The sequence below is a fragment of the Sinohyriopsis cumingii genome, chromosome 18 (genome assembly GCF_028554795.1).
Source record: "Sinohyriopsis cumingii isolate HCF-2022 chromosome 18, ASM2855479v2, whole genome shotgun sequence".
Classification (NCBI taxonomy): Eukaryota; Metazoa; Mollusca; class Bivalvia; order Unionida; family Unionidae; genus Sinohyriopsis; species Sinohyriopsis cumingii.
In genome coordinates this window covers 92088885-92103255 of record NC_142978.1, presented here as the reverse complement: position 1 = coordinate 92103255, position 14371 = coordinate 92088885, and the positions used below count along the sequence as shown (strand labels likewise).

Here is a 14371-nt window from a genome sequence, read left to right as displayed (position 1 = left end):
TGACTGACATCGGGTTTTCAGGGATCACAACAACATCCACCAGCAATCCAGCCTTCAAAATCTACACCGTGAAAATTCCACCAGGGTTTTATTTTAGCGGCCAACATTTGGTGGACACTATTGCGGACAGGTTCGAGTTCGCCTTTGCCAAAGCCCTGAACAGAACCAAAAAAAGTGTCACCCTGGAGTACCATAAAGTGGCTCGTCGCTTACTGATGAAATTTCAGGATACCCAAACGATGTCCATCAGTTTCAATCGTGACTTGTTTGATATTTTAGGTGGAGACACAAACATGGCTCCAAATTTTAATCCGAAGATCAACAGCAATACGGAATTTTACAAGTTTTTTCGATTCCCTGTAGAACTGAATCAAGGACTGAATTTAATGTTCGTGTACTCCGATGTGGTGGAGTATAACGTGGTGGGACACACCTCTGTACCGTTACTGCGTGTCATTCCTTTCAAAGTGGATAATACCACGGTCAGTGACCAGGAAGGTGGAAACACTTACCACGTCCACCGCGAATTTGTCCATCCTCATTATTTGCCTGTCAGCAAGTCGTATTTGGACACGGTCAACATTGCTATAAAAGGAGATTTGGGACAAAATATTCCATTCACCAAAGGAAAAGTCACGGTGAAACTCCATTTTCGAAAACGGTTCTCTCACGACTCGTAAGTAAGTCATGTATCCAGTGTACCAAGGGGTTGCTCGACAGCGAGGACACGGTTTAGGAGACATGTTAAAATCGGCCTTTCGTTCGATGGTCCCGGTGTTGAAACCGATGGTGACACGCGGATTGCACGCCTTGAAAGATGCGGCACTGACGCAAGGCAAAGAATTTCTCCAAAATGTCATCATCGACAAACAAAACCCTAAAGAAGCCTTCATGAGGGCAGGCAAAAATGTCTTGCTGCAAACGGGCAAAGACATTTTGGGCCGACGAGACACACCTATAAATGCCCTGCACGCTACCGAATCAGGCATTCAGCAAGGACAAGGCAGAAAAAGACGACGACGAAGAAAACACCCTTTCACCAGACTTCAAGCTAGAAAGGCCAAGAAAAGAAGAACCGTTCGAGACTTAGACGTTTTCGATTATTGAGAAAAGAGACAAAAAAATGATGCACCGAGAATCTTGCGCTTGTTCCAAGACGGAACTGGATCTGTTTGCCATGCCCCCCACCATGATGACCATGCAAGAATCCCAATGGGTGGAATTTCACCCCGTCTCCTCATTGACAGCCTCAGCTCCCATCGAGTTTGAAATCAAAGGACAGCCCGAAGATTACATCGATCTGAATAGCAGTTACTTGTACTTGAAAGTCAAAGTTGTCGATGAGGACAATTCGACCCTAGATGGCGATGAGGTAATAGCTCCCGTCAACAATTTCATGCATTCCTTGTTTAGCGGAGTGGACTTGTACTTGAACAACAAACTGGTCAGCAGCAGCATGGATACTTACCCTTATCGAGCGTACCTGGAAAATCTCTTGACGTACGGAATAGATGCCAAGAACACTCATCTCAATGCCTGTGTGCTATGGGAAGCTGACGAAGCAGGCCAGTTTGAAGAATTCCAAACTGATACAAAGGATAAAACTAAACCAACGTACGACGGATTTATAGAACGAAGAAACAGAATCATAGGAGACAACAAAAGTTTAGAACTGATGGATCGTTTGCATTTGGACATGTGGTTACAAGAGAAATATTTGCTAAACGGGGTGAATGTCCGCCTGAGACTGAATCGTAGCAGTACCGCTTTCCATTTGATAGGTAAAACTGCTTGCAAAACTGTCATCGAGGAAGCCAGGCTCTACGTACGACGCGTAGAAGTGTTACCTAAAGTGGGTAACGACATCAGTCAGACGTTGAGCAGAACGACCGCTAAGTATCCGATCCGACGCGTGGAAGTGAAAACCTTCACCATTCCCAAGGGACAACGATCCATGATCGAAGATCATCTGTTTCAAGGACAGCTACCCAAACGTTTGATCGTTGGTATCGTCGAAAATACAGCCTTCAACGGAGATTTGGGTAAAAATCCTTTCAACTTTCAACACTTTGGCGTGTCCAAGATCGAAGTCAGTCGCGATGGCAAGACCTTGTGTACCCGACCTTTCGAACCTGACTTTGAGAAGAAGAATTACTTGAGATCGTACTTGTCCCTGTACGAAGCCACCGGCCAGTTAGGAACCAACACCAGTCACGGTATTACGTACGAGGATTACGTAGGAGGCTATGCTTTGTGGGCTTTCGATTTCACTCCTGACCAAGGCAGCGACGAGGGACATTTCCACCCTATAAAATCTGGCCAGATTCGTGTGGAAATTCAGTTTAAAGACCGAATCCCTGATGAAACGGTGAACGTCATTCTGTATGCAGAATTCGACAATACCATAGAAATCAACAGTTTGAGAGAAGTCATTCTAGATTACTAGAAACCATGGAAGACTGTTATCCCTCTTTACCTAGTGGAGAAACTTTGGACATGAAATGTGAGGAGACTGTGGAAGAAGTGATCATGATGAAGTCAAGATGGCCAGAACAAGAAGCCCATTTAGTCTCCTGTTTTGCCAAACACTTGGTCGACAAAATGACGGAATTGATCAAGAAAAATTGTTATGGATGTCAAAACGATCATCCCAGTCAAATTCAACACGATAAATGCCTGATGTTGAGTCAAGAAGAAAAATTGGACGAGTATCTGGACGAAGCTTGGAGTCTCATCTCGAACAAAGACGTGTTGCACCAGTGGTATAAAGACTTGCGTGAACATTCTTGTCCACCATTAACCACTCAAGAGATCCATCGTATCGAAGCTCTCCTGAATCAGAGTGAGGAAACAGAACGAATAACCTCGTCAGACATTTTCAAGCAAAAAGTCAGAATCGAATTGACGACTTATTATTACCTGTGAAGAAGAAGAAAAAAACAACACAGAAATCAATGGATACCTGGGAACTTTATTACCTTTTGAACCACAGTTCGTATACAGCTTCTTGGAATCCTGTCGTCTGTGCTAAAGATGAACTCCCTCATCGCAAACCTAAAGACCATCAAGCTTACGTGATCAACACGGACGACAGTCATCTCCCAGGAACCCACTGGGTAGCCGTCTACTTTCCTCAAGAAGGATGTGTGGAATATTTCGATTCGTACGGATTGCCCCCTTTGGAAGACGATATCATTGACTTTATGAGAAGAAATGCTCAAACCACCCGATTCAATAATGTGAAATTACAAGGCACAGATTCCTTGGTGTGTGGACAATATTGTGTGTATTTTCTGCATCATCGCAGCCTGGGCTATTCCTTAGAACATTTAGTGACTCATTTCGATCCTCGTTCTTCTGCTAGAAACGATGTGAAAGTAGATCGATGGTTTTGTGACCATTATGCTTATCTTTTGTCTCAAGCTAGGAAACGTAGTGTCCATCAATGGCCTAATGATTTCCAACAGTGGAAATCACAATTTCATTCACAACGTTGTCAGCCCTGTTCTAAGTAGATTGTTAATTGAGAAAAAAATGTTGGATGTTATAGTGTTATATTATTGTTAAAAAATGTTAGAGTTGTTGTTTAGTGTTAAGTGATTTTTGAATAAAAAATGTTGTGTTTTGAAAAAATGCCTTTGTCTTTTGTTTAGCTATAAGAATGTTGAATTGATGCTCTTTCATTTCTTACTATCCCTCTCATGAACGTTGCGGCTCGAAAAAACCGTGTGGGGGATGTTTTCCTTCACGTCCGCGCTTTCACTATAATAACCGGGGTTGTTTCCAGTCTAACCATCCATTGTCGACTCATCCTCCTAAGAAGATGTGCTCCAAACTAGCTAAGCTCAACGAAGCCTACGTGAATTTGCATAGGGTCAGACACAGTCTGATACCGAAGCCAGAAGAAATAGAGAATGTGAGAATGTTAAAAATCACTGAAGACCTAATAGAAGAGCTCTTCAGAGAAGAAGTGAACAGGGAAAAAGAAGAATGGACAGAGAAGTACAGACTTCAAAAACAGCAGCAACAGCAACAACAAGAACAGCAGCAGCAGCAGCAGCAGCAGCAGCAGCAACCTGAACCTGACAGAGGCTTTGTCGATTGCCGTATCGACACCAAAGAGTTCTTCTTCTCTTTCCGAAGAAGCAGACCTATTGCCAGAAAGTCTATCCTCAGAGGACATCGCATTCTTAGAAACTAAAAAAGAATGCCATAGCAAAACAAAAAACAGCCCTTTTCAGGGCTACCCCAATACTCTAGAAAAGAAGTAATGATCCATTTGCCAATGTGTGTAGGTAGAGTAGTGTGAAAATAAACACTAACTCTTTCTTAAAAATTTTGAGGGTATGTGTTGGTGTGTTTGTGTTTGTAAGTGATAAAGTAGGTTGGTGTGGATAGTAGATTAAAATGGTGTTTGTTTTTTTTTTTTTTTTGGGCTGCTTGAGGTGTATATTTGGGGTTAGATTGGATTGCTTTGAGTATGTGGATAGTATATTGAAGTGATGGGTAGCATAAAAAAGTGAGCAAGTGTTTCTTTTAGGTCCGCGCGTTGTTGTTGTTTTTTTTGGTCATGATCTAGGTAAGATGAATTTTATGTTTTTAGGGGGATGTTTTCCTTCACGTACGCGCTTTCAGTATAAATTGAAACTCGTTCGGCAGTCCAGCTACCCTTGTTGATTGATCAACACAGCCAGAAGAATGACTAGCAGAATAGTGAAACTGTTAGAACTCCAGATGCACCTGGAATATGCCAGGCGGATAGTAAACGAACTATCAGCGGAGGCTATCGTAGAATAAGCAAGAATAAAGAAGGAAGAAGAGGAGAGAAGACAGAGGGAAGAGGAGGAAAAGAAAAGAGAAGAGATGATGTCGTTTAATATTCCTGAAACAGAGGATTGGGGTGCTGAAGCGAATCATCCTCCCTCTGCGCTCCCCAGAAGAAAGGTGAAAGAAGACTGGGGAAGAAGATGCGTGTGCGGCGCCAGGCCAGGAAGGTGCAACCATTAGATAGGTGCATCTGGAGTTTAAAAAAAAACAGCCCTTTTCAGGGCTACCCAATAGTCTAGAAAAGAAATAACTATTAATTTGCCAATGTGAGTAGGTAGAGTAGTGTGAAAATAAACACTAACTCTTTATTAATAGTGGAAGTGTATGTGTTTGTGTGTTTGTAAGAGCTCAGGTATGTTAGTGTGAATAGTAGATTATGGGTTTTTTAGCAAATGTGGAGAGTATAGTTAGGGTTATATTATATGAAATGAGAAAGTAGGGGGATGTTTTCCTTCACGTCCACGCGATGTTTGGTCATCATCTAGGTAAGATCCATTTTATGTTTTTAGGGGGATGTTTTCCTTCACGTTCGCGCTTTTCGTATAAGAACCCACAGTATTAGTTGTTCAAACCATTCTGCAAAGAATACAAAGAAGATGGCGTCAAACCAAATGGACAAATTACAAACCTTGCAAGACGTTTTAGACAACTTAGGAATAATGGAACAGATGCTATTAAGACTGGTTGAAGACCATTATTCCTATAGTCCCCATCGTGTGAAGATGGAAATTAATAACTTAAGGAAAGCAAAGGACAAAATTAGTGGTGTCATGAAAGAGATCAAGGAGGAGAAGGAGGATGAAGAGGAAAGAATAAGAATACGCAATTGGAACGAAAAAATTGAAAAAGAAGAAGAAAATGAAAAGAAGAAGAAAGAAGAGGAGGAAGAGAAGAAAGAAGAGGAGAAGAAAAAAAAGAAAGAGAAGAAGAGTGTAGGAGATAAAATAAGAACTTGGTGGAGGAAAAGAAGAAATTAGAAGAAGAAAACCCAAAGGCCCTTTTCAGGGCCAGCCATATTTCTCGAAAAGAGATAGTCTTTGAATTGCCTACCCCTTTTTTATTTTTTTAAAAAAAAAATCCCATGTTCCATTTCCCTTGACGCTATACAGTCCCACCCTGTTTAAATTCCTTTGACGCTATACAGTCCCCTATTCCCATGTTCAAATCCCCTTGACGCTCAACAGTCCCACGATTTTTCTCCATGTTAATTTCCCTTGACGCTATATGTTCCCACGATTTTTCTCCATGTTAAATTTCCCTTGACGCTATATGTTCCCAAGGGGGTCTGTAATGCTAATTCCCATTGACGCTATAAGATCCCCCTTAACTACTCATATCTATAAATAGTAAACAATAATAGCTGCAAAAGTCACACCATAGCCTGAAGTTAAGAAATTTGCCAGGGGCCAATATACGAAACTGGACCCTGCCACCTAAAACCAATGTAAATCATTGACCCTGTGAATGCTGAAATTACGTTTTACGAGCTAATTCAGAAATTACGAGCAGGTAGTTGCAGTATGGCACACTAAAAAGAGGAAAGAGAAAGTAAAGATAACAGTGCTGTGATAATGATAAGAAAGCCAACGAATACACTGGCCTGTGTGAATCCGAGCAGCTATTCTACACACAATCCAGGCTCTGGAGAAATCTTTCGCAAAAAGTACATTTCAACATTAGAATAAAAGAGTTAGTTAGATTTCATTAATCGAATATCTTGTGTTGGATTATGTGCTGAATGATAGCATTAGTCTTAACGCACATAATAAACAAAATTAAAAGTGCATGCTAAATAGAAGACTTGTAATTACGAAATGATTGCATATTTTTACATTTTCATTTATACTCCGACAATATTTTTGCTTCTTTCTTTATTTAATGCATACTATTACGGAGATAAAGATCAGTGATACTCACCATTTTGCAGTTGAGGCAAGTCGATCGTTTCTCATATATATTAGTCTGAAATTTTTTCCTATCTATATCTACTGTTGGTAACATGGCATACTGAAAGAAATAGCCGCACCTTCTTGTTGGTTTATTTGTGTCTCTTTAAATTTAGTTCCGGTCAGTTTTTGCAAATAGAACATAACCTATTCTTCAAACTTACAAAGCAGAGAAAGTTTCACAAACCCTTTGTGAAATAATTTACTTTATAATATGATTTAGATATAGTAATGAATTAATTAAATCATTTTCTATATATTATGATTGATTATAATAATTGATCAATTAAATAATTTACTATGCATTATAATTTAGAATTATTTTTTTTTTTAAAGTAGGATTGGTGACGAACTCCATACATTTTGTTTCCATTTACAAATTTGTACGTTTTCCAGGATGCAAAGCCTTTTTTCACATCATCTTTGTTTACAAGTTCTAAATAATTTTGTAAATTCAGGAGGTACAATAGTGTGAACACGTATACAAGAGTTCATCCGATTTATTTGTTTTTTATTTTTATTTTTAGATTATTAAAACTACACATTGTAAATATTGAATGCAGACTACACAGTAGTTTTTAGTTATTTTTTTTTTACTGAAATGTACTGTTCTATAAATTAGTAAAGGACAATGAGCAGTCTGCATATTTGTTTACATTGACAACCTCCATTGGATTTGAAATGCGGACAATTTTTTGGTGTTAACATGCAAATTGATAAACGAAATGGCTAAGTGTTGTGCATATTTTAATATCCTTGAAGCTTTCTTATTAAATCGGGGCAGAGATGGAGGGGTGTTTGCAATCAAACTAGAATGTAAACGAATACTCGTATAAAACCATTGAATATGTTTCAAATATTTCTACAGCCTATTTCCTCTCGTCAAGAATATCTATATAGTATCATTTGAATCTTTCAATCTGCACGCCATTTTATACCATAATTTCATGTTGTTTTAGGATTTATCTTCCTTACCTTGTTCTTTTTGTGCAGTTTTTGCTATCATTTCGTATTTAAAATAACACTTTTCTACTGTTGTTCTGACATCTATTTAACTCTCACACTTACATTCAAACTTCGTAAGTGCCGAGCTGGTTTCTGTTTTCAAGATAATAGCGGACATGGTGGAAGGTGTACTAGTGAAGTTGAATCGTGGACCAGACTAACAGTATCATCTCAATGAGCATGCGCGGCGTGCATGGACATGAAATCACAACAACCGACTTTTTGAAATCTGAGTTGTGCCTTAATTCAGTGATCCTTACAAACTCATCATGATTGGCAAAGAATTTGATATTTTGCAGACGAAAAGCAAAGGTGTCAACAAACTTTAAACTGATTGTATGAATGTAAATTATATTTTTTTGTCAGATTTATTCGAGAAAGAGTTTTAGTTTGCGCGAGCTTCGTGTTATCTAATTTCGAGTGTAATTTCCTGTCTTTCTGCATTGATAGTGACATGCCACAACTAATTCAGTTCATAGTTGACCTCACTAAAGTCAGAAACACTTTCGTGCAATATATAAACAGAAATATAAAAATGTTAGTGGAACTTTGCAGCCAGTGGGTAATCAAACGAACCGCCAGAAATTCTAGTGGTTGTACTGGCAGTACAAGTAACACGGGTCGTGTAGGCATTAAACACCGACTGTTTCAGTAACGGGTGTCATTTTTTAGAATTTGATTCCACACACCTTTAAGTGGCAAGTATTCACTTCATTTTGATTCGTATACATCCATATTCCTTTGGTAGTTCATTATTTAGATGACTACAAAATCACAGTTGAAGAATGCAGACATTTTTGGACAAAATGAATATTACAATCTGGATTGAATGTCGTGTGCTGTAATGTCACCATGAAAGCAACGCACATTGATAAACAAATCTGTACTATCCTTGATTGGGACAATTCCACTCGAGTGCTCATATTTTGATCCAAGTTTAGTATATGACCAAGTTTCTTTGATAAACATTTCAGTTGGTTGAAATGTGATGGGAAGCGAGGAATATTCAAGTCAGTTTACGTCAAAGTATAATCTCTACAAAACAAATAAAAACATGCTAATATTGATAAAAACAATTAAATAGGTTCGTTTTGTTAAAGGTACTTCTCATTCCATTAACTGATTTTGGCATTCCCAGGCTTCTAATTTGTGGATTTCAAAGTGGTAGACTTTCAAACTTTAATTATTGCAAGTTCTCTCTGACTTTCACCACTGAAATAATTATTTAGCCAGCTGTCATTACTCATTTGACATTTCATATCATCTAGTAATCATTATAATTATGTGATATTTAAAATCTGTCAAGAGCAGGTCATATCTTTTTTACAGAGGAATTGGACATGTAGCAAAAGTTCATCATGTTAATGCTGCAAAATTCTAAATTCCCAGATCACCCCACCCCCCGGTGATTAAAACACCCAAATGTATTATTCAACCTTTGCTAATTCAAAAAGTCCTCTTCATTTTTCAGAGTTAATCATTGATATTAGGGCCTTTAATTATGGCCATACATTCCAGTATACAGATGATTGAAAATATGGAGATATGGTTGTAGATGTTGTTGCAACACCTACTTGAACCATTTTCTATCTGCTAAGAGATAAAGCCTAATTTTTTGCTGCAGAAATTACGGTCATAATCTGTTCTTTTAATTATATATGATTAATCCCTTTGACATGGGTCATTTGAGAATTTCTGCTGATTTAAATGACTATATGAGAATGCTTTTTAACATTTTGGTTTGTAACTATATATATATATATATATATATATATATATATATATATATATATATATATATATATATAATATATATAATATATATATATATATATATATATATATATATATATATATATATATATATATATATAATATATATATATATATATATATATATATATATACAGAGGTCTCAGAAATGCTTAATCACGCCTATTTGGGTGCCAATTTTTTTATCTGGGACACAGAAAGTCACTGAGGCGGGAGTCCTACGTATGCATGTAATAGGTGTGCGGCAAAATTCAAAGACTTGCCAGTCCTGCTTCAGCCACCTGCTTTGTGGGAAAATGTGTTGATCAGTTAGCTGTGCTGATATTTACAATTACAGAATTAAATGGCTTAAAGACCCCTTGATGTACATGTTGCCATTATAAGAGCACATTAAAAAACCATAATGCAATAGATGGGCAGCAATTTCAAAGGCTTTGACTAGCGGCCAGGTGGGTAAATGTACTGATATTTACATTGATTAAATTCAGAGGCATAAAGACCCAGAGATGTTAATGTTTTCATTTATAAGAATACATCAGATAAACAATTTTAGGTTTCATTATTGTGTTCATATCTGAATGTATCAGAATAAGCAGTACACGTGACGTCAGAATCAAGACATGTTGAGACTTAGATCGAATGCCATTCGGAAATTTGGATAAGTATTTTGGTTTTAAACAGCAAACTTATGAAGATTGTAACGAGGTTCAGAAGAGTGGTAAAGCTGCTAGAATTTTCAGTTCGGATGGGACAGTAGCTAAGTGTAAGAAAGGGTGTGATGCCTAGCTTAGTGTTTGGAAAAAGTCCTTACTTAGATTGACAAAATTCAGTCTCATTCTGATGGATGAACAAGAGCTATATCTGTGTTATAAAGAATGTAGAAATTAAACTCAATGGCAACCAATAGTTCTTCTAATTGTCATAGGTTATTGGGAGGGCAAGGGGTCACGCTACCAGGCGAAGTGGGTGACTACGTCACCTAAAAATGTAAACTTCACCTTCTTCTGTTAGGGAAGCGAAATGAATTTGCCCTCTGAGTTTTTAAGAGGTACATTGACTGACCATACCTATACTTTTGGAAATGTCCCCTCGCCTTAGGCCAGTTCTAGTGTTGTAGCGAAATGTATTCATCAAGACATCAGTAGCTAGGTCTAGTTGTGATATCAATTACATTGACAAACAAACTCTTGCCCATTCACATGCATGTGTTTTGATAGCTGATTGACCATTGACCCTTTCCCAAGTAAGGATAAAACTATCATTGCCCAATTTCCACATGCTATGCTTTGATGATAAAAACATACAAACTTGTGTTTTGACACTTTAACAATAGTGTGTAAATAGCAATTTGTGTTTTAAGATCAGAATCGGTGATCTGGATATATATTAGCTGTCTCTTGTACACTATTTCATCATAAAATTAGTTTGAAATTTAAGTGAACTAGTAGGCCTAATGGGAAATAATGGCAGACATCGCTAAGTATGGGATGTACCAGTTTATTAAATTGCCTGTTTTCGTAAATCATTGGGCAAATATATTCAGAAAAAGATACAGTTCATTGAAAGCAAAACCTTGGTATTATTTTATTAAAGATTTAACTTTAAAATGCAAATTATGTTGGTCAGAAACATATGGGACAATTCTGTGTTGTGGAATTTGCAAGATGCATAGTAAGGTCCAAGTTGTTTTCTGACCTGACACATATTTGTGAAAATACGGAAAAAGGCAGCAAAGCAGATAATATTTAACCATTGCCTAAAATTGCTACAATTATGTAGACAAATTAATAAACCATAAATTTGAAATCCTGTCAATGGACTGTTGTAATGAAGCTATATGAAAGTGATTACATTACGAAAACCTCTGTCTAAAATAGATGCACTCACGTCTGTGTTGATTCTGTAGGAAAGAAGGGTTTAGTTCATATACCTACTGTAAAGGAGACATGTCTGTAATTTTATGCATTTTAGTGTGTTATGTATGAATAGCTATGGTAATGTTTTATCTGCAACAAAGTGAGGATGAACCGTATCATCTGAAGACACGTGTACATTTGCCCTCATGTACATGGTACAGGGATTATTTCAAACACGTTTAGAAATCTTTGAAAGTGCCAATATTGTAAACTTTTAGAAAGTATAAATAAATAAAAGAATTTTAAAAAATTGATTAAGGGTATTTCATTAAGCATTTTTACTAACTTAAAATTACAGTAATATAATCTGATTACTCAGTTAATACCAATTGGTAGGTTTGTTAATTGTCAAGATGTTTATCATCCCTTCAAGAAAGTGTCAGATTCCTTGGTGACATAGACTAATTCAGGGAACACTCGATTATATGGCTTTGTTTTGATTAGTGTTATCAATGTGATCCAGCATAGTCATTTCAAACACAGAATGAACATCTGGAACATGTTATAATTGCACATATTTTTTTGATTAGGCATTAGAAATACTCATTGAACATTGGTCTAAATCAAATGCTTAAAATAAATTGTTTAAATATTAAAAATAAAAATGAATTTTTTTTGTACATGATCACACTGGGCACCCATAAATTGCAAATCTTGCCTTTGGCAAATATATGCTTATGTGAGATATATAATGGATTGCCAACATGGGGTGGTCTTGCTGCTACATGACTTTATTTGACCATCAAGATTTCCATTTTCTGTGACACATTGCTTACTGTAATTTTTTGGAATGCTGGTCAGTTCAGTTCAACAGCATATGTTAACATTTCATTGATTCATACTTGCTTAATTCTGAGCTATTGATTTTTATTGAACCACTTATTATTATTATTAATGTCATTATTATTTACATCTTTTACATTGACCAATTGAAAGACCATACACTATACCATTTTATAATAGCAAAAAATTTATTATATCATTGCAGATTTGTACTTGCATGTATCCATGGATAATTTAAATTATACTAATTTTGGTAACAGTTCAAACAGTCAGACCATAAAAAGTTATTGAGCAGAAAAGACATTCTAAATGGATGGGACATGACATGGCGGGACAACTGTGCCTCCATCCAAAGATATGTTGGGGTGTATAAAATGAAGCGAGACTGAAAGTTAACATATTAGATTTCATCTAAATCTAGAATGATGTGGAAGCGCTCAAAAGATATTGAAGATGTGACTTCTTTATTTTCAGATGCAAAGACATGTTGACTACAGTTTGGAAGATTTATCACCCGATGAATCAGGTAACACTGTGTTTACATCATGTATGAAAATTTTCACAGATTTACCATATAGATACATGGTTTCTAATTTGCATTTTTTGCATAGCCTCAGAAAATATCATTTTTAACAGTAAGATATTTGAAAGGCTAGTAAGTTTGTTTATATGGTTCTACCAGATTCATATAAGATTTCATCAGTTCATGATGACACGAAGGGGATATTTTTTAATCTGTATCAGTCTTTTTAGTTTATATTGGTGTGTGGTCCCACCACATTGGTAAGTACATATTGTTTTACCCTTGTTTGTCCATTCATCACACCTTGGCTAAAATTCTGTTTTGATCATTTAAGGCACATTGGGTGAGGAATTGTTGCTACATGAACACATTTCTTCTTGGAGCCCGTTTGTAGCAAATAGAGTGAAATGAGTATGACCTTTTCACTGATCGTAGCTCTGGTAGAATCAGTGCTTGTATTGGCATTTGTGATTGCCAAAAGTGTAAGAAGCAGTTACAATTTTCAGTGTCAATTTTGGCACTAGCAGTTGCCAGAAATGCCAGAGGCAATTAATGTTTTTCACACGGATGTTCATTTCAGTAACTGAACTTAGAATTGGCCAGTGGCAGTTGTAAAATGACAGCCCTCTGGTGACCTTCAAAATCACAGTGCTGCATATATGAAATTACGTTTCCATTTTCTAATTACAGGTATATACTATGTTTTATGCTAGAATGTTTGCACTTTAATTAATTAGTGACCAATATTGAAATGCAGGAGACCTATAGTAGCCACATTTTTAGTCCATCCGTCTGCTAATCTCTCCATCAATTTTCACAATTCTTCATACTAGGATAGCACTGTAACCCAACCATATACCATATTTACTCACCTTAAAGTGTACTAAAATGCCAAGCAACACAGATCATGATCTGCCATAGCATAATGCACCTTCAGATCAGGGTCTGTGTTGTTTTTCTCCTAATTACTCCAAACAAACTGCACAGACCCAGATCTGCCAGAACATTTTATGCAATGTCACATACGGCTCTGTGCAGTTTGCAGTTGGACTTGTCTTATAAGTGAGTACATGCAGTATTTTAAAGAAGGATGGAACAGAGTTAATTTCTGGACAAAATAAAAAATTGTTCAGAAGGAGGCTATATATGGGTAATTCTTCATAATATGCATGAATCTAAAGATTGTGCCACACAGCATACCCATTTTGTGTGAAAGGTTTCCAGCTGGATAGATTGTGTTCACAGGATGTAAACATGATTTGCCAGTCTTACCATGAAAGTATTTAATTTTAGCCAAATCTCAACATTATAGTTGTTGGGAATATAATTAGTAGTCTGTACCCATGTAGATGTAACTGTAATGTGTTTCATCTTTTCAGGTCTAATTTGATAATTTTATTGCCCTTTTTCATCCATTTTCACTACAGCAGATCTTTGTAAATAGCATAGCTCAGGAACCATTTAACATATTCTGATGACATTTCATGATTACATGGACTCAAGGCTTGAATGTGCCGTTATCACGTTTTGCCTTGTCAGCTCCAGTTTAGATAGAGTTATGGCCCATGAGAATCAGCGCTATGTCTGCATGTCATCTT

The 14371-nt window shown here is 36.9% G+C and overlaps 1 protein-coding gene across 3 annotated transcripts in view; it reads left to right on the top strand.

Moving 5' to 3' along the window:
• The first annotated feature begins 7977 nt into the window (after nucleotides 1-7977).
• LOC149777448 (uncharacterized) overlaps nucleotides 7978-14371 on the top strand; it is a 70342-nt gene continuing 63948 nt past the window's right edge. The window contains exons 1-2 of one of the 3 annotated variants that reach the window (XM_089942080.1): nucleotides 7978-8090; nucleotides 12725-12776. In XM_089942080.1, the coding sequence (XP_089798206.1) occupies nucleotides 12725-12776 (52 nt within the window). In that variant the 5' untranslated portion in view covers nucleotides 7978-8090. Of the gene's footprint in view, nucleotides 8123-12724; nucleotides 12777-14371 lie in introns of all 3 variants that reach the window. The other 2 variants (XM_089942081.1, XM_089942079.1) reach the window with 2 other exon arrangements.